This window comes from Anoplopoma fimbria, chromosome 13 (assembly GCF_027596085.1).
Source record: "Anoplopoma fimbria isolate UVic2021 breed Golden Eagle Sablefish chromosome 13, Afim_UVic_2022, whole genome shotgun sequence".
NCBI classification, from domain to species: domain Eukaryota; kingdom Metazoa; phylum Chordata; class Actinopteri; order Perciformes; family Anoplopomatidae; genus Anoplopoma; species Anoplopoma fimbria.
In genome coordinates, this window is record NC_072461.1 from 18,512,678 (window position 1) to 18,540,461 (window position 27,784).

Consider the following 27,784-nt stretch of genomic DNA (forward strand, 5'->3'; position numbering starts at 1 on the left):
AGGTCTCTTTATTCACAAACAAATTAGGCAATTTTTTATTGTGTCCAACTTTTTAAAAACTCTTGGTCATTCCTGATAGGTTTATTTAAAAAAAGATAATATAATGATTATTTCTATATAGCTGAGATGGGATAGTTCTCGACCAATCACATCATGAAGAAAAAGATGCGTCAAGTTATCCCTATTCAGCTCGATCAGCCCGGAAGTAAGTAAGTTTTAGCCTGTAAAACAGAGTATTCAATATAAATCCAAATAATTAAATTAGACTCTTCCTTCAACGTATGGACACTTAGATAATTATCATGTCCCTGTATGATTACTAAAATTGGTATTTAGTTCCAATATTAGTTCAGTTAATGTTTGTGCAACGCTTTATTTTGAAAATATCAACCGGAACTCGCGTGTCGCGCTCGCTCACTTGACTCTGGTTTAGAGGCTAACCAGTCAGTCGGCTCGTTCAGCGCTGTCTGGTCCAGCCTGTCAACAACACTGCAACCTGAGACGGGATAGCCAAACCAGCTAAGTTAGCTACTCGACTAGCCCCCGTGTTAACCAACTCGTAAATGTCCCCTCTCTAAACTTTGAAAGATGTAATAGGATTAAAGTTGTTTCGACGAGAGGAGCTGCACAGCTGAGTTTTGGCGTCGTTCGGTAAGTTTCCTCCGGTTCGGATCAAACAGCGACAGACAGGTTCAGTCGGTGTTTCCATTTTGCGAGTCCAGCTTCTTGAGTGGTTAGCTCCCCTAGGCTAGCCAGTCTGGGATTATGGGACAGTTTTGAACCCTTACGTGCGTCGTTGTCACTCCGTGTTTTAGCGTAGTTTATTGTGTTTGTGAATGCACCCCTGTTCTGAGCAGTCCAACTCCGTCTTTTTTATCAATGGGACCGGGTTCCGTCCGAGAGACGTAGTAGTTTAACAGTAAGGGTGAGCGGACCGGACAGGAGGAAGGGCTAGCACTTGTTGCAAATTCTACACTGCGACAGACAGGTTTCAATGGCCATTGTTGTTGTATAAAATAATAAAGTTGAATGACTGCAAATGATCTGTATTAACATTTATTAATTGATTATCTTTGCACTTTTACAGTCGTGCATATTTGTGCTTGCCACTACTTATTGATGATAATAAAGCCTAATATCCTTTATAGCTCCTGGATCACGTGCTTATTGTTACTTAAACATATAAAAGGCAATTTTAACTCAGAACTCAAAGCAGATAATTGTGGTTATGAAATATATTTGTAAATTGTAATTTAAATATTTGCTGCACACTTATCTGTGTGAGGTTCTGCACTTCTTCTTTTAGTTGCTAATAGGTAGGTTAACATGACTTTGCCTATTGTCTTTGTTTAGGAAATGCCCTCTGTATAACTGGCTGAACCAGGTTACTGACTAGTTCTATTGCTAGGAACACTCTCTGAGCCCTACTCACTTTCTGTATGCGTTTCCTGCTAAACAGATCAATGAGATGTTGCTACACCCTCTTATTATGGATACCTGCTAAATGTTTTAAGTATTCAACATAAGTGTGCATCATGCAAGTAATAGGGATAATGGCTTTCATTGAGAGTGTCCTATGGCAAACACTTGTATGTCTAAGGCTATATAAGGCAGACACTTTTCCTAATCCCTGCTGTGCAGCTCAACCCACCACCACAGAGAATGTTTAGCATTCCATCTTAGCGAAGGTGTTTCCTGTCAACATCTTAAGTTCAAGTTTTCAACTTTCTGATCTCTGCTAGGCGAGCTGGAGTCAGTGTGTTCTCTCATCATTCTTTTTCCTTCCATTCTATATACAGTGCATCTATGGATGAAAAAATATGTTATCAGCACATAAGTAGTTGAAACTTATCAGTATAACTTATCAGTTGATGTACATAAAATGAGATCTGCAGAAAAAGAGGAGACGTAAACCCATAGCTCACACAGAGCTGGGGGTTTACGTCTTGCTTTAATGAAGCAAACCGTACTGTTCAAAATATTTATAGTTCCAACATTCAGAGATTGAATTTATATATATATATAGGTGAACATGTAGGGGGCTTAATGAAAATGGAAGAACAGGAAAAGGTAAACATAGAGCAGCATTAGGCTAATGACAGTCGTCATGTATTTTGTTGTTTTTGATGTCTGTACATATGCCATCAGCTTGAATGTAAGGGTGTGACCATGTTTACTCAAGTCTGTGTCAGAATAAACATGATCATCTTTTTGTTTCTGTATGGGGGCGTGAGAACACCACAGTGACGAAGTATTTGGAATGGACAGCCCCGTAGCAACTCTGCTGTGATTTATCTTCCACAGCCTTAACCACAGCGCTCTTGACTAGAGAAAGTTCGCTCTATTCACACACAGTGTGTTCCTCTTAGGCTCCTTCAACTCCTTCCTCCTGTGTGATATGACATCGCTGTTTGGTTACAACAAAAGCCAGAGCTCTACAGCGGACGGTTGACATCTGGTCAGGTAAGATATTCTGGTATTATCTCACAGGAGTCGGCTCCAGAATGCCATTTGTCTTGTTGCTGGGCTGTATAGCAAAGTATTTCAACACAGCAACATGTGGAAAGCATTATCAGATGTGACGAGGGAGTCTCTTAAAGGGCTAACCCAGAAGTGCGGAGCTGTGATGTTTTCTTATCATTGTTTTTACTATAGAAACAACTGATACAACTGATTACCATCATAGTGTTTCAAAAGAATGGAGTAACATGATCTCCGGTTATCTCATATTTATCACTATGTCTCCATTTAGAAGAGTCAGTTTAAGATACGCATGTGAAATTTCGTTTGGGGAGGAGCTGAATCTTTAACGGCAATCTGGAGTGAGTTTGCAGTGGAATCTCCCATTCACTGTCTAAGCCTGATTTGCCTGTGTTACAACATTAAAACGAAAACAATGCAATTGTACAGTTGTCTAGCTCCTCCCCTGTCTCAGGATCCACCTTAAAGGTACACAGTCCTAATCACTACGACACCAGTAATTCAGCTTACCAATGCATGAATGTCTTGTTGTCCACAGAAATCCATTAAAATTTGTGTAAGTTATTTCATCCTATATTACCCAAAATGTACAGTTTTGATTCTTAACCTTCCTAGTGTTTTTGCACAGCAGACATTTTGACTCAGCTAAGTATCCCAGTAAGCAACAACATAGTGACAGTGAACCAGCATGCATAATACTAGAACCCTGAAACTGAAGCAGCTAAATGGAATTTAGCCATCATTGATTTTTAGTACATACGACTCTGCTTTTCCTGATTGGACCTGTCAAAATGTCTTATTAAAAAGGTATTTTAATGTGAATATGGGTGTTTTAAACCTGCTAGAGTGACCAATAACCTTTTATAAATATCTTTCTCACTTTGCTTCAGCCTAAGGTACTTCCAAGAAAAAGTCCCAGTAATGTCTAGATAGTGAGTGCTATGAGTCTAATAATGAGTTTGGTTTAGCATTATGTAGTGCTGTGGTATTACATCAGTATATAAATAACCCAAGATCAGGTTTTTTTTGTTACCTAGATCTTTTTCTTCTTACTTTAAAGGTGCTGTACAAGAGGATGGCTGCTCAGGTAGAGGTTCAGACTGCGGAGGTAGGGAGGCCAGTGGTGGGAGGACGACTTCACCTGAGTCCTTTGACCGACTCCAGCAATAAGAGCCTCATCGAGATCCCCTCCATCAACCAGTCCCATATCATCACCCCAGAACCTAACAAAACTGTCCCAGGCCCCAAGCCACGGCTCACTCCCAAACCTTTTGCTCTGGAGAGAAACCCCACTATTAAGCCCATACTTGCACCTAAGCCCCAAACCAGGCCCCGGCCAGAGTCCACTCGCCTTTCTGGATACAAACCAGAGCCTCCATACAGTCCAAAACCACAGCAACCAGTTGCCCCTAGCAAACCCAGGCCAGTGTCAACCAACCCAAACCGACCTGCCCCTACCTCCTTTAAAACAACTAATAAGTTAAACACTGGACAAACAACCAAGCCAATAGTTCAGCCATTTAAACCGGCCCCTTCTCTTGACCTCGGAGACCCTAGCAAACCAATTTCTCCTATAACAGCAGAGAGGCAGAAACCTGGTTCATCAAGCTTGGTCTATTCCAAGAGCCTTAAAAAACTTCCAGTAGCAGAGTGGTCTGGAACCAATAAAAAACAAGATGAGAAGGACCAGATGACATACAGCAAAGGTGGGTCCTCCATTACCAGGACCAAGTCCATGTCTATGGGTTTTCTTGCTCAGGTAGGGCAGGAGGAAGAAGAAGAAAAGGAAAAAGAAAACCCTGAGGCAGCAGTGCCACTACGGCCAAAGCCCAGAGCATCCAGGCCCAGACCCGTGTCAGCCATTTTCCTTGACAGTCCAACAAAGACCGAGGCACCAGTTCCTGCCCCTCGCCGGGTGAGACGACCGCTTTCAGCCGATCTCACGGCCAAGTTTGAGTCACTCGGTCTGTCTCTGCACCGTAAATCTCCCAAGGCAAATACTAAGGAGAACACTCCAGAGGAGAAGGCACCGGCACAGAAGAAAGAGCAGGAGAAAACACCTAAGAGTATCACACCACAAAGTACTGATGATGTAGCTCAGCCTGCTGTCCAGGACCAAAGAGACAAAAACACAGAAGAAATGACCCTGAAAGAGACTGAAGAGGATAAGCGTGCAGTTAGCATCAAGTCTCCTGGGTCAGGGGAGGAGGGTCAAGGGTCAGACCTTCACTCTCCAGTGCAGCCGGTCCCTGAAACCGAGCCACCAGTGGGTGTCAAACAGCTCATCAAGCAGCTGACGGAGGACCCATCACCGACTCAGAGCCCTGTTCTGAAACCAATACTCAGGCCCCGCCCTTTGCCCCTCGACCTAACTAAAAGGTAAGAGCTGCTCTTAAAAGGCACGTTTGAGATGAGCCAGTCCTGCGCAAAATCGATCACCAGCGTTTGCTGCACAATGCATTCTGGTTGGATTTGTGCCCGACTTGCTCTGACATCATGCACACGTTGGCAAAGATTACTTCACGAGATCGAGGCGGCTGCAGTTTTTAGAGCCGCAGTTGCAAAACCCAGGACATGATGGGAAACGCCTGGCTGTCTTCTGATCAAAGAGCTGATTGGCTCTTAGCTGTAACAACAAACGCCACGTTTTGTAAAAAAAACAACTATTTTTCAGTGTAATTGTAATATTTAACACAAGATTGTTGGCTTTTAGTCTAATTTTGTGCAGCGAAGTTTTAATCCTAAAACATATCTGGTGTGATTGATAATAGTAAAGCTTAGTTATATAACACCTATCAAAACGAGCATCAAAGTGTTTTACAAGGCAGAAATGAAAAGAACAAAGGATTGAACACAATGCCAGATACACGCACATGTCCCCATAAATATACATTTACAAACACATATCAACAAATCCGAACGTGGTCTGCAAATTACAAGTAGCCTACAGATGGGATCTAACAGGATGTTACTGTTTCTGTTACTTCCTGTATATTCTTTGAAGGCTGTTCGAACTGTCCGACTTGACCGCAGTGAAGTAGCTGCCTGATCTCGTCCACTTTTCCACGCAAGGCGCAGCTCATCTCAAACAAGCCTAATGTCTTAATGCCTCAGCTTGCTTTTGTCCCATGTGTTTGTCCACGAGTTCCATTGTCATGCATGGCTTTTGTCTTGTGTGATGTATGTTCATCAGGTTTTCATCCGAGAGGTCGCCAGATCTTGGCAGTGTTTTCCTCAGTGAGGCGACAGACCGCGATGAGATCAGCAAAGATCCTCAGAGGAGGGTAAGAAAGGGACTAAGCTTTGTAGGAACTGCTTTCTGTTTGGCTCAGTCTATGTTTAACAGGCAAATGAGAATGACACAGTGTTTTAGCTTAGTGCTGGGGAAAGCTTTCACCTGATATTCTCTAAACTGAGTTGCATTTTAGTGGGTTTCTTCTCATCTCTTGCCGAAATAAAAATAAAAAACCTTGGCAAATAGCAGAGAGAGGAAAAGACGAAACAAAAATGGCACATGAGCAAAATACATGTAAAGTCCGAGAAGTAGATTGAACAAGATGGAAGTTGACAGAATGAGTTATATTGTGGACCTTTTATACTTACTAATAGTTAAGTTTATGTCTGAATTGGTAAACCATGGTGAAATACAACTTTAACAAAACTAGTGTTTACATCCGCTGTGGAGTGTTAAAAACAAAATTTCCCTAGAGGAAATAGGACAATGCAGGGAAAAGACCTGTCACTACCATAGATGGACAGAGCTGTGAAACCTAATACAGGTGGAACATGAATCATCCCCGCTTTCTACCGCTTATGAAACACAAAGACAGGAGATCACTGGTAAAGGTCAACACAGAGAGGCTTTGATTACCTCCTCTGCACCACACCCACTGTTATGAGGCCAGCATTGAACAAGGGGATACCATTACTACTCTGACAGTTGTTCATTCAATCACTTTAAATCCTTTGAGGGCTGTATTTGCTCTTGTTATGTTGTCAAGTCTCATTTGTTTCCAAAGCTTTTATTTCTGTCAGATACTTCCACATTTGTTGTAACATAACATTTCAAATAGTAAAAGGTTCAAGAGGAAAAAAAAGCATGATTATTAAATGACTAAATGAACAATACGTGGAAAGTTTGCTGTAATCACTTAACAATTCTCAGCCTTTCTCTGAACTTCCTCAGATCGAAGAGTCAGCTATCACCCCCAGTGACCAGAGGACATTTGTGGATTTAAAAGACTCCCAAGAGCAGCTCAAAAAGGCCTCCACGCCTGAAGGGCCTGAGGCCGCACAGGCGTTTGGCGCCAATTCCAACGAAAGTGGTCCCAGGAGTGACGTACAGACAGTGAGAGCATCCTTGTTTGAAAATGTCGTGGAGAGGCACAGCGTGCTGATGGTGGAGGAGGACAAGCCTGCAAACGAGGCCAATGATTCGCTCAGCAGCCCGTCGTTTAAGAGAGGGAATGGTGAGGATGAGGGAACTCTTGTCACTGTCGCCTACAAGGAGCCTTTATCTCCATCAAGTCCTATGAGAGTGACACATGCCTTTGACACTGTGCAGGCTGTGGAAGAGAGCAGGGCAGTGAGTGAGAACATCCCATCAGCTCAGTGGGAGGATAAGGCCATGACGCTACGCTCCAGGCGCTCAGAAGGGAGCAGGCCGGTGGCGGAGAGGACTCGTTCAGCTCAAGGCGAACCAGCTTTGGCCGTGATGCCGGAACAGCAGCCTCGCTATCTGAGAGTGGGAGCTTTGCATAAGTGGACCACCCCAGGTCTTGAGCCGAGTGTGGAGAAAGGGATGCTAAAGGAATCACAAAGGGAAGGGCAAGGGGCTTTGGATCAAGACAGGGACAGGCGGCATGAAGCCGAACAGGAAGAAGTGGCTGCAGCTCCGAAACGTTTGAAAATGCTGCAGTCAGAAGAGCAGCCAAAGCCAAGGGCGACATACTTTGCTCTGACTGGACAAATACAGGAGCCACTTTCTCCTATTGATGCAGGAGCAAGCATAGGGGACGGGACTGTGCCCTTTCGGGATTTCTCTGTGAGGTCTGCACCAGGCAGCTCTCAAGGGAAGCTTCTTCCAATAAAGAGGAATCCATCATTAGATGAAGCTTTTGGAAAAAACTCTCACGATCAAGTCGAGGAGTTGATGACGAGGAGCCACATTTTACAAAGAGAGATAAGATCAACTTTGGATGGACAGACAACAGAGGAAATGACCGAAGTTGAAAAGAAAAGAGAACTTCAAAAAGAGACAGAAAGACACATGGCAAAATTGAAAGAGCTTGACAAGGAAAAACAGAGACAGATGGAAATGGAGAAAGAAGCACATTTAGAATTTGCACGGATGAAGGAGAGGGAGATGCAAAGAGAATTTGAAAGGCAAAGACAGAAGGCCTTTGAGAAGGAGATCCAGGAGTTTGAGGAAAAACAGCGCGCACTGGAAAGGCAGAAACAGTTAGAGCTCGAACAGAGACAGAAACTGCAAGAACTGGAGAGAGCGAGACTAAGAGAACTTGAAAAAGAGAGGCAACAACAACTTGAAAAAGAAAAACGACAAAAATTGGAGAGACAGAGAAAGATTGAACGAGAGAAACTGCGAGAGCAGGAAAGGGAAAGACAGCGGGAACAGGAGAGGCTTAGACAAAGGGAGGAAGAGAGGCAGAGAGAGGAAGAGCTGAAGAGAATTAAAGAGCTGGAAATACTACAACTCTTAGAGTTTGAAAAACAGAAGCAGAAGGAAAAGGAGGCACAGCAGCTCATGGAGCTCGAGAAGCAGAGGCTTAGAGAGAAGAAGGAGAGAGAGGAGGCAGAGAAAATAAGACAGATGGCCTTAGAACAGGAAATGTTAAGAATGAAAGAGCTCGGTAAAGAAAAGGAGAGACAAAGAGAGATGGAGAAGCAGCTTCAGAAAGAGATTGAGAGAGAAAAGCAGAGAGAGCTGGAGAGACAGAGACAGAGAGATTTAGAAAGGGAGAGACAGAGACAACTGGATATCGAGAGACAGGAATTAGAGAACCAGAGGCTGAGACAACGAGAGCTGGAGAAGGAAAGGCAGAGGAAAGAGGAGTTGGAGAGAATCAAAGAGATGGAGAGAAGACAGCTCTTGGAGATGGAAAAGCAAAAGCAGGGAGAGAGGGACAGACAGCAACTTTTGGAGCTGGAGAAACGCAGACTGAGGGAGAGGATGGAAAAGCAGGAGGCAGAGAAAATGAGACAGACAGCCAGGCAGCAAGAAGCAGAGCGGCAGCGACTAAAAGACAGGCAGAAGAAAGAGGAACAGGAGAGGGTGAGGTCGGAGTCATCCCCCCTCAGGCCTCAAGTGGTGGATCTGGACTCCGTGCTCCGAAATGACCCGTCTTCCAAGGCCACTTCTCAGCGCAGTGACCTTGCAACACGATGGAAGGAGCCGTCTCCGAGAGTAGAAGCGCCTTACAGACCTGCCATCCTTGACATAGACTCTTTCACATCCCAAGTTCAGCCCTCCCCCAGTAAAGACTTGTTTCCTATTTCTGGTATTCATGGTGTAGACGCTGCATATGGAGCTAGATCACAGCCGTCTACACCTGATGTAGATGTTAGCTGGAGGTTGCCTCCACAGACTTCAGGTTTCACAAGCCCGGTATGGACGACGTCTCTCCAGGACCCGTGGGAGCTGAGGCCCGTCGAGATGTCTGTGGACAAACCTATGCCTGAAACCAAGAAACATACCAACAAACTCAGCCCGGAGCAACTCCTCCTCAGGCAGGAGGAACGGCTCCTGACTCCACAGAGGAACTCTAGCAGCGCTCCTGAGGAGCAGGTATGGCTCCCCAGAGAGTCACAGCCTCAAGACAGCAGGGGGGAGGTCCACAGCCAGAGGAGATCACAGGGATCTCAGGTGAGTCAGAGATATCCATGAAATGCTATTTCATACAGGTGGGCAACCTACGGGTCTGAAAAGTGAAGCCAATGCATGTTTTGTATTATTTCTAATAGTCAGCAGGGGGGCCACTCCTCTGGTTGTTCTAATAAGTCAGATTGTATAGAAGTGCATGATAAACTGATCCTACTTCTCACTTGATTTATTGCCTAGTTAATCATTGTAGTAAAAGTCAAATCAAATTAGTTTATTGACTCATTCACTTGTTTCAAGTCTTCTGAAAAACAGCTTGAAGTTCATTTAGCAGGTTATGTTCCCATATAGTTTGACAAAGGGGCTGTTGTTCCAACATTGCCGTGTCTAATTCTTCTTTCATTGAACTAATATTCTCTTCTGCCTTTGCATGTCCGCTGGATACCAAATATAGACATAACATAAAAAAAAAATATATATGGCATGGCATTTGTTATACAAACATGTTGGAAGTAATCATAACATCTTTGTAAAGCAAAAGTCCATTAATCTATGCTGATTCTGTTAGTTAAGTTATACTTCTGCTCCTTGGGGGACTGTAATGTTTAAGTTTGCCTGCTTGAGCGATGGAAGAGTGTGCATACACATGCTCGCCTTCTCCAAGTTGTCCCAGATTATTTTGATGCAGTTGTGCGTAACACATATTCCATCAGTTAATAATTATCTGTCCAACTTGAAAGCAATAAATTGGCCCTTGAAAAAGTTTAAATGTCGTTCTGAAAGGGGTCAATCTAGATTTTTATGTGGCATATATATATATATATATATATATATATATATATATATATATATATATATATATATATATATATATATATATATATTATATATATATATATATATATATATATATATATATATATATATATATATATATATATATATATATATATATATATATATCTCACAGTACACTGCAGAATCCAGCATGGTAGTGAACAGGTTTAAATAAATATGTGTATAAGGTGTTATGGTAAATAAATATGATTCCTGTGTGTGTGTATGTTAGGAGTTGAACAGGATTCGGTCTCGCAGTGTTTCACGGCGATCAGATCCTTCAAGCAGTGTTTTGGAGCGAAGCCTTTCCAGGTTAAGGAGTCGCAGCGCCCACCGAGAGCAGGACCGCAACAGCTGGGTGAGTCAGGCTGCTGCTCGGCCTCTGCAACAGTTCAACTGGGTTCCAGGAAAGATGTAATGCATTGAGATGAGGAACTGCCCTCTGAGTCTGTGCTTAAATTTGATGGCTGGCTGTGAGCAATTTAATATAATCACTGTTTTCATTTTGGATTGTTCCTCACAAAGCTTTGTGGAAACAGGGAGGGAAATCTGTGTGCACTTGTGTTTGTACTGTGAACTCTGAGTAATATTATGTTTGTCCTTGAGATTGTGTGTGTGTGTGTGTGCGTGTCTCGGAATGCAGTTAGTTGACTGAGCTTTGACAGCTGAAATCTGTTTTGCTTGGGTAGTAAAGAGTCGATGACTAATGTTAATGGCATAGTCTTCAAGACTTCACCCATCACACGTCACGTTCCATGAAAGTGGTGGCAAAAAATCCTCTCAGGCCTGTAATTCAGGATTGGATTAGTCAAATGGTTAATAAGTGTCTACTTTCACTGCTCCTTTATTAGAAGCCTTCCAGCATGTCTCGAGGACAGCTGTGGAGTGAAATGGCCTCCAATGATCGTGTGTCCTGCAGCCAAACACACACTTTATATATGTGTGACTGTATTCCTTGGTGTTGATTGGTAACACATATTATTTTAAACTTTAAATCTTGTAGTTCACATCTGTCTTTCCATATATATTTTGAAATCGATAAGCTAACCTTTGCATATTTGCAACCACACACTTTACATACACTGGTATATCATCTATATTTAAGCATGTACAGTGTTTATCGAAATAAAGGGTTGGGCTCAGATGGCTGTTTGTCACGGAGACTGTAATTGCAGGCCCAGGTTAAAGGATTACACTATGAAACCAGAAGTACAGTTTATTGTGTCTCATAATTGTACCCTGCATGAAACAGAGCTGACTACCACCACCTAGTGGTTGTGTTTGACTTAGAATGTCACCCACTGCTGTTTTCAGTGCTTGTGTTCTTTGGTTTGAAATAAGCTGAAGAATACACACTTTTCCAAAGAGTGTAACATGTTGCTATAATGATATTATACAATAAGAAAAAAATATATATAATCTAGGGCTCCCTTACATTACCACCTCCTCACAATTAAAATGTTTGATTTGACCCTTTTATGGAGCGTAAGTAGTCATGGTCTACTTTTGCCATGCCAATAACTCATTTCACACACTATACACATACAGTACCAGTCAAAAGTCTGGACACACCTTCTCATTCAATGGTCTTTCTTTATTTTTATTTTTTATTTTTTTCTACATTGTAGATTAATATTGAAGACATCCAAACTATGAAGGAACACATATGGAATTATGTGGTAAACAAACAAATGCTCAACAAACCAGAATATGTTTTATATTTTAGATTCTTCAAAGTAGTTTAATGAGAAGGTGTGTCCAAACTTTTGACTGGTACTGTACCTGTGCGAGTACATTTATGCAATTGCTTATAGTGCTGCAGGAACAGCGTGTGACTCTGCTTATTTTCAATACAGACATTTGCTATTCAAATAGCTGTCCCATGTCACTGCTGAATTTGACCATGACATTGCGTGTAGTGTACAAAAAAAGTTTTAAATTATAAAGAAAAGAAATACCTCAAATAGAGCTGCAACAACAATTATGGTTATTATTGTTGTTGTTATTATTATTTGAATACCTGAATCCAAAAATTTTAACTGAAATCTAAACTGAATATATATTCGGGGCCAGCCCTACTGTATGGTAGACAAATAAACACCTCTGAGCAAAAGCCCAGGAAATATGCTATAACAGTCTGGTAGAGAGCTTGGCTTCAAGATTTACAGAAATTACAAATATTCTTACCAAAATAAGAGACTCACCGGTACTGATATTGAATATCGGTGCAATACTGACTTAAATTGGTGGATCGGGTATCGGGGGCAATAGGCCAATCTGGTATCGGGTGCTATTAGTTGAATAAATAGCAATTCAGTATATTTATATGTGTGTATTTATTTGTTACATTTTGTTTTACAAAGTCAGGAAAGCAATGTTTAAGTCAAGGCTGCTGTTGCCTTACACAGAGAATAATTATCTCAGTTTCTTCCACACAGTGAGCCACACAGCTTATTAATTAAACACTGGTAGGAAATCAGTACTCAGGTCTCGGTGTGAGGACTGAAGAAGTTGGATCGGTGCATCTCTAGCCGAAATCCATCAGTGTTGGCAGATAACAGATATGATGGATTTTCTTACCTTGTATTTACTGGTGGAAGAGTCCTCAGACTCACACAGATGAGGTAATAGTTGTGTGGTGACATCATTGGTTTGAGTTGGAGGGTCTGAGGCTGGTGAGTGGGGCAGAACAGAGATGGGCACCGGGCTGAGAGCTGTGTTGTACTTGTGGTCATGCTGCCTGACTCCACACTGCCTCTGGGTAAGTGACAGCGCAACTCTCTTATTACATATGTTTCTCTGTAACATACATATGTTACATAATACTGAGTGGAGGTAGTTATCATATACAGCATGCTGTTTATACTTAAGCTGCAGTGTATTTCATCTCCTTTGTGTGGTAGCTGGTTGGGCTTCTAGCCGGGGCTTCGAACAGATTGATGATGTCAGCGGAAGAGGGGAAGTGATGACTCACTTCCCAGTAAGTGACGTTTAGTAACAATTGATTGTAAGTAAAGATGGACATTATGATGATTATTTTCATCATGGATACTTGGAAATTGTTTTGGATTTTTTCATTATTTGTCTATAAAATTATGGAAATGAACAATTTAACATCCACAATTTTCCAATAAGCTAATTGTTGTCTTCAAAAATCTGTCTTTTTTCAACAACCCAAAAAACTTATATTTTTAAGGAAAATCAGCATATTTTCAAATTTGAGAAGCTGAAACCAGCAATTGTTTCACTGTTTCACTGTTCTACTTCATATATATATATAAATAGTTAATTATTTTCCGGTGATTGACTTATTGAGTCATTTTTCCAGCAACCATTTTGATCATTATTTCAACTGTCACATTGAGAAGACGGAATATGATTATATTTTCGGTACCACTCGCCACAGGAAAATAGTGATGTTGCTGTAACTAATACGGCTCTGACCTCCAGATGCTTCATATGATTATTTTACTTTAATCAGGCTGTGTCACCTTGTCCTTTTAAAAGTACCCAAGAAGAGGCAGCCATTTCCAGGCTGAGGAGTCCGTGGGAGAGGTCAGTTTGTGTGCTGTTGGAAACTGAGAACCTCACAGCTCACTTGCCTTTAGCACAACACAGCACTTCAAAGAAAAGTTAATCAGATTACCTGTAGGGGGCATGTGTGGACAGGGATTCAGCTTGAATGAGCTGTCCCAGTTTGCTCTGAGGTTAACTCTGTGAAGTGTGTCTGGAGTCGCCCGCTGTGGCTTTATTCAGGTTACCAGTTCACCGGCACCGTGGAGCAGAGACCTGATGAAGTTGAAAGTGTTTTCTAGTCTGTTCTGCTGTTTTGCGTGAGTCTGACTCTGAGCGATATTTTAAAAAACACTCCATTGACTGTTGTGATTCTTGCTCTTGGCTACACTGTGCTGACATACTGGTTGATGAACATACAAACTCACTTCTCTGGTAGAGCCACACCTGTTGTTTCTCTGTTTTCTCTAATGCATGCCCAATCAATCTATTAATAGTTTTCTCTTTTCATGCACTTGTGCTCATTCCAATCTGATTGTATCACACTGTGTCATCCCCACTTTCTCTATAGCTACCTCTTTCTGTTTTGAAAGAAGATGCTGTGAAATTAAAAACATCAGTCATCCCTCTTACTATATTTGTTTCCACTGCCTCTCTGTTCTGGCTCTGACACTTCACTGTCTTGCCCTGCAACTGTATCAGGCTGGAGCATTAGAGCACCGCAGAACATATATCACCCTCCTCTCTCCCTCCCGCTCTGTATCAGGGACCTCCCATTCTCTCTCCCTCTCTCTTTCTCTCTAACTCTGTTCCACGCTCCCTCTCTCCACCCAGTTTCTCCTTGACGGTGAGTGCTATAGCGCTGAGAACAGAGAGCAGCACTGCTGACGCATTTTCTCCTACCTGCCCGTACCTGCAGAAGAAGGCGAGGAGAGAAACATTTTTCTCTCTGTTCCTTACTCCTCTGGATTTGATTTTCCCCACCACAGTGCTTTCTGGTGTTTCCTCGATTTGGCACTGCGTTGAATGCCCTCTGGTTTTCCTTATGGAATACGAATGACTACAGCAGCTTTCCTTTTGCCACCAGCTGTCCTGCACCATTTCTCCTCACAGCTTTTGCCAGAGGGCAGCTCACTGTCTGGCACCGTGGAAATGTAGTTTTGTTGGATGGATGGATTTTTTTTAAAACTTTTAACCTGGGCCTTGTTTTGGAGTTGACGCATCATCGACAGCTCTTGGAGCGCTGTCCGTTTGGTTCTTATTGAGACTGGGATAAGTACAGAGAATCTCACATCTGGAGAATTGGCAGAGGTGTCACAGGACATTGTTAAAGAAACTAAGTCTCATACTCAGTATTATTAGCACAGTGGACCTATGTAAATGATGGAAATAGACTGAATGTTGTGCCAAACATAAACAGTATGTTGAGAATGTCATTTAATTGTTATAGCTTGAATAGTGTCCTGCATAACTAATAGTAAGTGCTGGTCTTACATTGCCTAACCTTTTCAGTTGGTGTGTCAAGCATATCATAGCTAGCATATTTTGTGTGCTTCGAAATAGGAGTTAGAAAGCTTCACAATTCAGTTCAGGCCGACAGGCTGGAGCCTCGACAGTGATGAGTTGAAACAGAGTCCCTACGGCTCCGTTGGGACTGCAGTGCAGAAAGGCCTTTTAGAAGTGAAACTGAGGAGACGCACGGTCCTCTTACAGTCAGCGACTGACTGGTGTTATTTGTTGCTGCAGTGCTGTAAGCAGCAGACGCTATCAACATCACCACATTGGACTGTCTGAGCTGTGTTGTTGTTCTCCGTGTCACCTTCCTCACTGCTGCAGTATTGACCCAGCAGAACGCACCAGTGGATACCTACGACACTGTTCCTGGACTGTCACCTCTCCAGCATACCTAGACTCTTAATGATTCTCTGTTGTTGTGATAATAACAAGAGTCACAGTACACAGACTCCGTTCTGACACAGCAAGCCTTGCCAGTAGTGGGTTGTGATGGAGTATCTGGGGGACAAGCTGACAGTGGCCCACTCTCAAGTGACAGGATGGGTGGGAAATGTCCGTCGCTCCCTTCACGGGGCACTAGGCTTTTTGTCCAACTCGGGGGAGAGAGGAGGCCAGGGAGAGGACGGGACGGGGGACTTCAAGAGAACCAACTCCCTGCGCTCCCTGGCCTCCCGCAGCAGGGAGTCCATCCGCAGGTTCTCACTACGCAGCCAGCAACGTCTGTCCTTACGCAGGCGCACCGCACCCAACACCCCCATCGCTGTAAGACAACACACACACTTAAAGTACAGACACACACACACACCAGGGAAGCACCAGTACAACATTTCATCTCTGATACCAAAAACAAAATATTTGACAGGCACAATTCCATTCATACTTAAATTGACCCTTGGAGTCGGTCAACTATGTGCCCAGCAGTATTGAAGTTAAATAAAGCACACATGGAATTCAAGTCATTTTGCAGCAATGTCCGTGCAGTTCTGTAATGTTACTGTGGTAACAGCTGCTCCTTCGTAAACTATTTGGTCTCCAGCCAAACATGTCAAGAATTTATCCATCTGCCTCCCTGAACTCATCTATCTCCTCCTATGCTTTCAGCACTTCTCCATCTCACGTTGTCCTTGGCACAATGTAAACTTTTCTTTGTCCGTCTCTCTTTGTTATGCAAAGCTGTTGTTATACTGGTTCTCCAGGTCATCATGTCGCTTACCTTTTTTTTTTTTTTTTTATTTAGACACAAGGACTGACGAAATAGGGAAAAACGGGATTATGGAAATTATGCTATATAGTTTTTATTGCCAAAAACCAGCTCTTGAAGAGGACACAGATCTGATTCATTGGCTTCCTATCACTTATCTCCACCCTGACATCCAACCAGGGCTCTATATAAAGGACAGATTTAGAAATCCATGTAGGGATATGGATACATTACAGTGAAGTTGTTTCTATCTTTAGGTTACGCCTGTTTGCTCAACTACCGTCCAACACCTCATGAGTCACAACTCTTAAAGATAAGGGGTGTTTTCATGACGACTGTGTGGCCGTCACTTGTGATGGCATAACCTATTAAGTCTGAAACACCATCAACTCTGGTTGTGGTCTCTGGTAGCAACATGGCTCCCCACTGGGCCGGCGTTAAGTGGATGAATGACAGTAAGAGGTCAGTAATGGCTGAATGTTAATGGTCACCGTCCATATAGCCAGTAAACAAACAAGAAGAGGCAATGGATGTGGGAATTGAGACTACAGATTCCTTCCTGATTATTAAATTGTTTAAATGTCTGTATGTCCAAAGACACAGACTAAGTGGAAATAGTTTATGTATGTGTGTATATATATATATATATATATATATATATATATATATATATATATATACTAGTGACAACTACAACATACCACATTCACTGATGCTGAAAGGGAACAATCTCTCCTGTAGCTCTGATATGTGTCACCACAGTCATGTATTTGGTGATGGGTTGCTTTGAATAGCTTGGGCTGCCATTGTAGCAGATAATGGAAATCTGGAGGTTTGTATGACCATTCAAAATGAGTATAGGTTTTATTACTAAAAGCAGGTTAAGAAAAATGTTATTATCCCACCAGGGGAGATATAAATTACATAAAACTACATTAAATACATCAAGACACTTGGACAGGTCAACAAATATTGGACGTAATTTATTAATCGTGGACTTAAAATGAATAAATGCAAATGATTTTCAGGCTAAACCAATCAGAGCTATTTGTTTTGGGGGAGACCAGTGTGACCTCATGACCGGATGAAACAGTCTGTGAGAACTATGTAAGCATTTCAAAAATATAAAATCGATATTACAACAAAAATGTCAAGCTAACTGTAAAATTTCTATTTTTACTTTTATTATAACTATGTATAGACATGTAACTGCAGTGTATTTCTCCTTTGTATCATCATAGAGATCAGCTATTACCTGTATGTGTAACAACAGCACTTCCGATAAATTGGAGATGCATCGATCTGGACAGTCAGATACACAAATGCTACTGAAACAATTGTCATATTGGCAAAAACCAGGAAGAAATCACCAGGCTGAAAGAAATGAGAATAATCCTTTAAGTCAGATCCAGTGCTCTCTGAGTAGAATTGTTAAGCCAAGTCAGGTTTTTACATTCTTTCCCTCTGTTCTTACTAGACGCTTTGTCCAGCATTGAGCCCTGTGTCTGTATGAACCACTTATGTAATGAAAGAATAACACAGCACTGTTGGGTTTGCCAAGAAGAGTTCGTCTTAATGTAAACCCTTTGACATGCGGCTAGAATGCCCATTTGTTGACATGAGATTAGTGCTTTGGGGAGCAGTTGTTTTGAATATCTGTAGGATATTGATATTGATTACTGCTGTGTACATTAGTGCACACAGAGCATATTTTCCCACTCCACCCTGGCCAGATGGTTATGAGCAGATGAATAGAGAATGAGGAGTGGTGGCGGCGTACTGCAAGTATAGTGTTATGATTGAAGGTATTTTCATGGCTGTTAATGATCTCGCAGTGCTTGAAAAGGTCGCGACAAATCCCATTTACAATATCTTGGAGAAGATCATAACACGAGCATGAGCCACGATACTGTCACAGTCAGCTGTATGTTCATGTTTGCTGCAATACTGAGGTATTTGAACACCCTTAACTGAGATTTCTATGGTTCGAAAGCTCTGATTTGAAGTTAGCACCTGCACACACTGACAGTACAGCACTGATTGGGATTCCAAATTGCACACATATTATTCAACAGTGCTGTTAACTGGGTTATAAGTTTGTGTTTTGGATGCTTTGTTCATGTAAACCCGTATATATCTGCAGTAACTTCCCACTGTGACCTTTGCTCTGGTGCAAAAGCCCGTCCCTTTTCAAGCAACTCTTTCCATTTAACTGTTGAGGTTTTAGCAAAACCATAGACCGCTGTTTCTCCATCCTGTGTGAGTGTGTCGTCGGGTTATGTGTGGCACTCTGCGGTCAGTGCGTTATCAAGTAATAGATTCCAAGGCCTCCATCGAGCCCCTTCATCCTCAGATTGTCAGTGAGCCCTATTTAGTGATCAGTCCTTTCTCTCCTTCATCCTTCCATTCATCCGCTCTTTGTTATGTTGTTTCCACAGACACACCCTTCCTGTCTCGGGGAAGCTGGCTATTGCTAATGTTATTAAGGAAAAGCCTTCCCCCCCTGACAAATATAAATCATTGCTCCTGGACCTGTTGGTGCAGTAGGCCTCTCTGCTGAACTAACCTTATTCTTGTCTGTGGCTGATAGCAGAGCGTACACCTGTGTGTGTCCATTCAGCAGAGCAATTGATTGATCTTAGTGCCTAAAAGTTCTTTGTTGTAATTGTTTGGCCAATAACCTGTCTAACTTAGCTCTGTCTATAGATTAATTCAGGCTGCACCAAAAGAGAAAGAAAAATAAGTCTGCTATAGGTACAGTACTGAGGCTGTTAAAGGCCCCAATGTTACTGAATAATAAATTGTATAAGATTTTGAAAGAGCTTCTAAAAGACTTTACTACTGTTTTGAGCAGCCAGCTATACGTCATTTATTTTAGCTGCTGTATAATGGCGCCTCTCTTCAACATGTTCCAGCAAAGGCAATGTTTGTCCTCTGTGCTGCTCAGGTGAGGGTGTGTTATGGGTGTGTTTAAGTTGAGCAACACACAAGCACACATAGGATAGGATTGTTTTTTTCCCTAGTGTTTAACGAGACCTGGTTTTAAGAGTTTTGGGCATTTTTACAACAATGATAGCAGTGAACAGTGACGACAGAGTTATGACATGATACCGAGTTATCCAGCTGGAACTTCAGAACCTGCCTACTTTCATACCTATGCACACCTGTTCAATTTCTGCATTAAATGTGCATGATTGCGTGATTTCTAAAAAATAAAAACCAGAGATTGTCTGTTTAGCAGCTCTTCCATTTCGGCTGTCAGAAAGCTGTTTTCAGACACTTTTTAGGAGCCACGATGAAGTGCTTGTTGGATGGTAAAAACAAAGTAAATGTCTGAAACCTTCCCCCGCACCTTTCCGATCAAGTGGGCTGCTTCCAACTAGACATGTTACGATATACTGTCATTTATGATAACCCTGATATTTTAAAAAATGAAATATGAATATGTTCACAAATCAATACTTGTGATAATAAATCATAGTAATGATCTAGTGCCTCTTAAATAATTTCCGTCTGACTCCCCAATGTTTTTTTTAAATGCGCTATAGATATAGCGATAATGCTGTTATTGTGAATTCTTTTGACCATGAAAATCATGTGGTGAAAATTTCACATCCTGACAACCCTTCTTCTGAAAATTTCTTTACAAAACCAACAATACAGCAAGCTAGTCGACTTCACAGAGAAACTGACCAGGTGTGCGGAGGTTAGAAGGTTTTTGTTCTTTTTGTTCGTACAACCAAAGGCAACACTATGAATGCCTTTCGGGAGAGATCAGCTTTTCCTCCCACCTGTGGTCGCTTGGAACAGATCTAAAAATGTTTGCTCTCCGACAACAAGTTGTAAGAACTAGTTCTTTTCATGCATACCCTGCCTTCAGACAATCCAATAAGCATACTGTGATCTTTAAGCATGTAAATTAGCCTTTACACATAATACATAAACTTTTACAAAAATCCATTGTGTAAGTACGTATCATTGATGAAAGGATCATCAAGGCTGCTCTTAAATCAGCACCCATGCAATAGATGTGTTTGATGTGTTGATTCTGTTCTGATACTGTATCAAACCACTCACTAATATTTATATAGTTCAGACTTACTATCATACATCTTTCTCTGTAGCTTATTCTTTGAGGAAGACCTACTCATCTAGCTAAATAAGCATTTGATTGACCCCGAGATCACTAGATAAGTGGAGTATATTGTTTATATTTCTGCATGTTCGACCTACAGTCTGATTTATACGAGAGGTTTTGTTCATTGTCAGTGAAAGAAGGACTCTCAAGTGTGTGTATTTAAGGGTAAGTGGTGTGACCCTGTGATGTCAATGAGAAAAGTGTGAGTGCAGTGAATCCTTGAGAAGAGGATGAAGTTGAGAACAAGTGCTTTTTCTCTGATGCAGGGAGCAATGTTGATGCCGTTCTCACTGTTCTGTTCCTGTCAGGAAGGGCTTAGCTGATGAATGACATCCTGCACTGCTGGTCTTTTTTTCAGCTATCTTGTGTTCCCTCAATCCAAATGTATCACAGTTGCACTCTTCTTTCTTATTCAATGTCTCGCTTGCGCTCTTTTTGAAGTACTCTTGTTGTATCTCTGCTCTCACAAACACAAAGAAAACAAGGATAGCATTCATGAAGCTCTAAGAATGAGAACTCTGATCCACTGTCACTGCTCAAATAAACATCACTAGTGAACCGCTCTCATAGTCCAGGAACCTGGGCTATTACAGAGCCAGGTGTATCAAATTTCTCTGTCCACCCCTCAGGCAACTTCTGAGGACAGAAGGATTTTCTATTGTTTTTTCCCCCTATATAGGCCACGGTTATCAGTTCTTGTGCAGGCGTGCCTCTGTGAGCCCTGTGTGCTTTTGAGACAGTATGTCCTCTGTACCAGCCTCATTAAAAGAGGCACGGTTCAGTAGACAGCAAACACACACTGGATCACCCCCCCATCTCCTTTTTTTTGTCCCCACTCTGGTCCTAACTCCATTAACTCATCTTTTCACCTTTTCATTACTGTACCACTGCCGGCTCGACAGGATGCAGCTCTGTGAGCAACACTGATTCCTCTTCAGTAGCACTGCTGACATTGATTAACCAACTACTGATTGCGCTTGACTTAGCAATAAAAATCAAAGTGTACTATGCACAAATATTAACAAACTTGAGTTAGATGAGAGCTGCTGCAATATTGGTGTCACTCAAACTGGTCTGTTCTATAATTTAGATCCAGTTTGATTCCTCCTCATGTATTAATAATTGTCCCCCTCTTTCTTGCTTTTAGGTGCAGCAGAAGCAAAGTGACAGTGGTGAAGAGGAGGGGAAGGACTCGGGCACACCGGTTCGTGACACTGACAGTCAGTATGGGACCTGGGAGACAGGACTGCGCACTGATGACAGGTAAACAAACTGTAGTTGTGATGTCAGATGTCATGTGTTTTTTTGTCTTTTTTTGTGTTCAGTGTGTTTACAAGTACACAACACAAGTCAATCTTCACAAACAATCAGATTTGTCCATTGCATTGCATAAAGGCCTGAAAACACAACTATAGTAAGTGCAGCCGGTCAAAGTTAAAAAGGGAAATAAGCAGCAATGTAACCCATGTCCGCAATAATCCAAAAAAGTATGTTATAAAAACTGGGTTGAGATGGAATTTATTTAAACTTGACTGAAGGCTTGTGCCACAAAGTTTACACTGAAGCAAATGATTAGCTTTTGTTGGCTTAAAAACACAAAATCAATCAAATGTCTAAGACCACTGGAATTAACCTTGATATTAGTTATTATCATCTTCATGTTAGTGAAATCTATGTATAGTTTTGGAACATTTTCAATTGCTTGATGTCATTTTCTGTTTGTGCCTTTCATCTAAAGAAATCAGTACACTTCTATACACTTCTATAATAATATAATTTATCCTCTTAACTGTTAACAATACTCAACTTTAAAAGCCGTCCAATAGTTGTACTGTACACGACTTCCTGTCTTCTAGTCGGGAGTTTTGAAATCGTCGTGGTTTTCATACTACATGACTGACCGGCAATCCTTCATCTGAAATCCCAGATAGGGTCTACAAACTATTTGTTTTTCTCCTTACTATTTCCCCTATGTAGATCAGTCACTGTGTTTTGTGTAATATTTATAAATGCAAAAATCCAACATCCTACGTGCAACAACAACAACTTTGGTCTGTGATGCTAATGCAAAACATAGCACACACAGGTAGGCTGCAGGCGAGGCAACCGTCCACCAGGATTCCCCTTAACTCTTATCTGTAATTGGCTGTGGCTCCCCGACAGATTCCTAAAGTTGTGGGCTAAAATTGTGTAATGTGAAATTATTCATAGCTCTTCTGCTCCTGGTTTAAGTCACTGCATCTCTCGACAGGATAATACCAAGGTTGAATTGCAGCCTGCATGTATTTTTCCAAGCAAATATTTTTTAAACAGAGCAGCTAATATTGGTAGCCAGAGCAACAAGTTAGCAGACCGCCGAGTGTTCAAAGCTCCACCCTCGGTGAAGCAGCAACAGAGCGGAGATGAGAGAAAGAGGAAAGAGGCGTGACAATACATGACAGCAGACACAGTTAAGACTCCCACTGAGCCGAATGAAACCAAACTCAAGATGATGCTCTTTCACTGCATCCATACAAAATCATCCACTTCCGCATCTTGATACATCGTAGAATAAAAGGTTCCACACTTCTATTATGTAGATGTAAATAACTAAATGTTGTTTATGAACGACTTAAAGGAACAGTGTGTAACATTTAGGGGGATTAATTGGCAGCCATGAAAAAAAATATTCATAACTATGTTTTAATCAGTGTATCATCACATGAAACTAAGAATCATAGAGTTTTTGTAGGCTTAGAAAAAAACATTTATATCGACATAGGGAGAGGGTCGTCTTCTACGACCTTAATTGAAACCTGACTGTAGGCTTGTGCCACAAAGTTTACACCGAATTCAATCATTAGCTTTCGTTGGCTTAAAAAGGCAGATACTCTGTATTATGGATTATTATGGATTTACCGCTGTGGTGTGAAACTGTTATGCAGAACGGAAGGAGTGGATCTGGTCTGTACTGCCTTTTTGAAGGTTGAAAGGAATAAATAAAAGTTTGTCCTCTTGGTTTGGACTATGGAGCCTCTATGTTGCTGTTTCATAGATACACGGAACAAGTTTTATTATGCCTTTTATTATTATTCACAATCTACCATGTTCTGGGTAAAAAAATACTTTTTCCCTGCGTATTATTAAAGTTCTGTTTGAAAGAATGCCTGACAAAAAACACAGCTAACAAAAAAATACATTGATTTGCAAATTTATACTACAAAAAAATCCCCCCCAGTGTGTAACAGGGCCTTAAATCACCAGAGATGGGATTTAAGATTCTGACCATCTCCCTTTGTTGTTTTTTTATTTTTGAATGACTAAAAATGTTTAACTTGAAAAGACTAAATCCAAACAAATAATTTATCCCGCTAACAAGCATTGTTTGCTTGTGTAGCCACAGCCTGATAATTGTGAGACCTCTATGCCACAGAAAGCCATCGTTTTATCAGGATAAATCAATAAACCTTTCGTTGGTTTTTGTATCTTTGGAGGAATTGACAAAAAAAAAGGTTAGAACAATTCCAGCGCTACACTGTGACACAGACACATTGCTCTTCTGTGTCAGAAGTTACAACGCATCACATAACAATCTGTCACTGACCTCCTGTGGTCAGAAAATAATATCACAGCATTTACCAAAACCAATAAATAAAATGGATAGTTATTAAATGCAATTTTGTTAAAAGAAAGAAAAAATTAAATAAATAAAATAGTTGTCCATTACATTCATATCAGAATCCCTTTTGTTTAGGCTTGCGGTTTGTTTTTAGGTGTGCCAGCTAAGTCATATCTTGCTACAGTCAAGTCAACAAATGGAAAGTTATGACTCAGACTGTATTTGATTGTAACTGCGGTAACAGCAACCACACATTTGTTTTCAGAGATGTTTCTTAACTTTTTCTTTTCTTTTGAACTATTTCAGCCTCACTCCTGCCACTCCCAGCTCTGACAGCAATCTCAGCCCTTCACCAAGGAAGCCCACACCCCCACACATGCTGGGTGATCATGCCTCACCGTTTGATACCGACACCCTGGACGGCCTCCTTCCCTCCTCATCTGAGAGCCAGCCACTGTCTTTCCCTGATGTAAGTGTTATCTGAGTTCACCACAGCTCAGTTATTTTGATGGTGTGAAATGTGTGCTGTGACTGCATTTTTTTAAATATATAAGATATATTTAAAAAATATATGATTTATTTCTCTTCTGTCTGGATGTCCAGACTCCGACCACTCTGTTGGACACCAGCGCTCTTCGCTCCAGACCCCAGCTGGTGAAGAGGCGGGCGCCACGGACACGACCCTCCAAGGCTCAGACTACTTCTCCGTCCGGGGGACAGGGAGGAACCACTGAGGACTGGCTTTACAGAGACTCCACAGGTTAGCACCAAAGACCAGCTTAAATTTTGATACGATTTTATTCCATCAGATGAGCTCCTTTTCTCCTATACACTTAATGGTTATATGTGAAAATGATGCACTCACAAGTTTAATTGTGTTGTCCAGAAACACTTTTTTTATGTTTTAGTGCACCCCATCCCATAGGCTACCTCTTTTTTACTGACTGTATGCTCGCATATGACAATAATATGTGTTCTCCCTGTGACAGAGGCAAAGGTTGTGAGTAAGGACAATGATTCAGACTCTGAGGAGCAGCCCAGAAGACCAGACGCCAGCCCTGCTTTTTCCTCTCAGCCACAGAGGGTCGCCCTGTTTCCTGGGATGGACCCTTCAGCTTTAAAGGTGATTCTCACTTGTGCATTTGTCAGATCTATTCACAATACGAGTATGTCATATTTATTTTATATAACACCAGTATTTATTGTTTTGCCCTCCCTGCTCATGTTTTGTATACTTGCAGTGATATGGTTTTTTTTTTTAGAATTTTTTTTTAAAGTTCCTAAATGTGTCCCTTTCAGGCCCAGCTCAAGAAGAGGGGGGAATCTGACAATCAAAGTGATGGATACACTCCCTCTCCTTCCCAGCGTTCTCGCTCTCCCAAGTCCCCCTTTCTTCCCAGGGCAGCACGTGTACTGCCCCCTCCTGGTGGGAAAGAGAATGGGTAAGCCCTGAAAATGACAGAGAATGTGTTTTCTTTGCAGACAGAAAACTTGTTTAGCTGTTAGCCCCTGAATTAACTATGCTGTCTGTGTCCTATCCGTGCAGTGTGGAGGACTCACCCCAGTGGTTGAAAGAGCTGAAGTCCAAGAAGCGCTTGAGTCAGTACGAAAATGAGAGCTAAGTAAATAATGAGGTGAGATCATTTTTAAATGTTCTCTACATCTTGCCCTTTGCATATTAATATCCAAAGAGATGAAATATCTCAATTTTTGACACCATTTTTCCTCTCACGCTCTCCTCTAGGTTGCCTTAACAGATGAATCTATACGAAACAGAAGCCTTAACGTTCGACCCAGAGAGTAGGAGAGGTGAATCTTCAGCTGCTGATGTCTTTTCTTTTTTTCTTTTTGTTTTTTGTTCTCTCCCCGACTGGGTTGATAAATGTGCATGGTGCCTTTTTTTTAATGAAGAGTCTCTGTCTTGTGGAAAAAAGAAAAAGAAAACAAGCAAGGAGGGGAAAAAAACATCGGGCTACTCTGCTTTATCCATTTCATGCTTGAACCTGTCGAAGCACTTCTGCACCTGGAGGCACGTCACACAAACACTTTAATAGGGACCAGGAGAAGTTGAGGGGGGGGAGGCGATTGTTAGCGATTATTTCCTGTCAGGCCGCATTTCAGGAAATGGTTATCTTGTGGGACCACGCCGCCTCTTTATCCTGGACGTGCTTCATCACATGCTGGAGGACAATCCAGCCTGATCCTTTCCAAGATGTTTGTATTTAGTCTCCTTGCTCGACTAATATGTACAAGCTGACTGTGTCTGCGTTGGACATTTGTGTGTAATCAGTTCATGGAGGTTGTTGATGGTAGTCACACAAGCATTGCCATAGGACAACATTTCAGACACTAATCATTTTCCTTCTGGAACATAGAGAACAAATCACTGCTGACTTGATTGCGGGCGAGAGTGTATTATCATGTAAGTAACTGTAATCATGAGATGTTATATTTGTATTATCATTGATTTAACAGAAACAGAGAGCTAGTTTTAAAAAAAATTCAGATGCATCACAATAGACTTTGTTACACTCCACAACCCTAACCTTGTCACAGTTGCTGCATACTGTATATATGTTTCTGTCAAAGTATCTTTTTGTCTTTGTGGAAGAGGGACGGGGGATTTTTTTGGGCCAAGTGACTTTGCATCTGTCAATCATCACCTACTCCTTATCAGCACAAATACACTCTTCAATCTTTTATACATATAAAGCAACACTAATCAGCCTGTGTTACCTCCTTTAACAGCTGAAATGATTGTAGCTGTGCGCATTCTTTATAAGCCATAACTTCAACTTGTGGCCCTCACACACTCCTAAATCATGTTTTGAAATAAATGTGCAATTTCCCACGACTGTGTCCCCATTAATGTGCATGCACAATCTTTACTGACAAACCAGACATTGCTCAAACTGACTGGCTCAGAGTGTCGGGGTGTTGGCCTACACTACTCCAACGGTGGTTTGTTCACTACATCGTTTAAATGACTAACTTCTATGATACTCCCAAAAAAATGTAACATTTGCACCTGCTTTTCATCGTAACTATAATCTTCCTCCTCATATTTGCTCATCCACCCAATCACACTGCGCTTCTATAAAGCACTTTGTCACGTGATGCACTACAGCACTGACCTCTGCCCCGTCTTTTTGGCCAAGTCTTTCCTCCTGTATTGTCGGAGCGCTCGTGCAATGCAAGTGAATATGTTTGTTGAGTCTTCGGAGTGATTGTCCCTGGTTTCTATGTACATGATTGCTTACTTTGTCATGAATTTTGAGGGTTTCTTTTTTTATGTCCTCGTTTGTCCCTTTTTTTTATTTGAAAGTAAAGATGTATATTGCACTGTGTTGTACTGGCCAGTGTCCTAAAGTGAATACATTCTTAATAAAAATTTACTTGACTTGAGCTGCAGGTCTCTGTCTTGTGTGTTCCTGGCTATGTTTAACTCTGGACGTTAAAAAAACAAAATGTTCAAAATTTTTCTGGGTATTTCTGTGATCAGTGAGTGTTATGCACACTCCTTAATCAAGCTTTGAGTTGATTCAAATGAAATCTCTTATTTAGTCAAGCAAGGTCTGTGAATAAAAAAACATAGTTTGATAAGATTCTTTGATTCAACAGCTGCAGATTTGCTTCACAGTCAAACCTGTGATTCAAAGTTTC

General features: G+C 41.5%; 1 protein-coding gene across 1 annotated transcript; it reads left to right on the top strand.

Moving 5' to 3' along the window:
• The first annotated feature begins 433 nt into the window (after positions 1-433).
• On the top strand, positions 434-27,521 carry si:ch73-138n13.1 (trichohyalin). The gene is made up of 13 exons (XM_054610297.1): positions 434-651; positions 2,370-2,463; positions 3,542-4,860; positions 5,675-5,765; positions 6,668-9,364; positions 10,389-10,514; positions 21,671-21,786; positions 24,428-24,590; positions 24,725-24,881; positions 25,111-25,244; positions 25,421-25,563; positions 25,668-25,755; positions 25,866-27,521. The coding sequence occupies exons 3-12, from the start codon at positions 3,557-3,559 to the stop codon at positions 25,741-25,743; spliced, it is 5,007 nt and encodes a 1,668-aa protein (XP_054466272.1). The 5' UTR covers positions 434-651; positions 2,370-2,463; positions 3,542-3,556; the 3' UTR covers positions 25,744-25,755; positions 25,866-27,521.
• The last annotated feature ends 263 nt before the right edge of the window (positions 27,522-27,784 follow it).

Bases quoted from the DNA above. Each gene is read 5' to 3' on its own strand.
- si:ch73-138n13.1 (XM_054610297.1), top strand. From the start codon at position 3,557: ATGGCTGCTCAGGTAGAGGTTCAGACTGCGGAGGTAGGGAGGCCAGTG. The intron at 5,766-6,667 runs GTAAGAAAGGGA...GAACTTCCTCAG, and splicing joins GCAAAGATCCTCAGAGGAGG to ATCGAAGAGTCAGCTATCAC. The intron at 24,591-24,724 runs GTAAGTGTTATC...CTGGATGTCCAG, and splicing joins AGCCACTGTCTTTCCCTGAT to ACTCCGACCACTCTGTTGGA.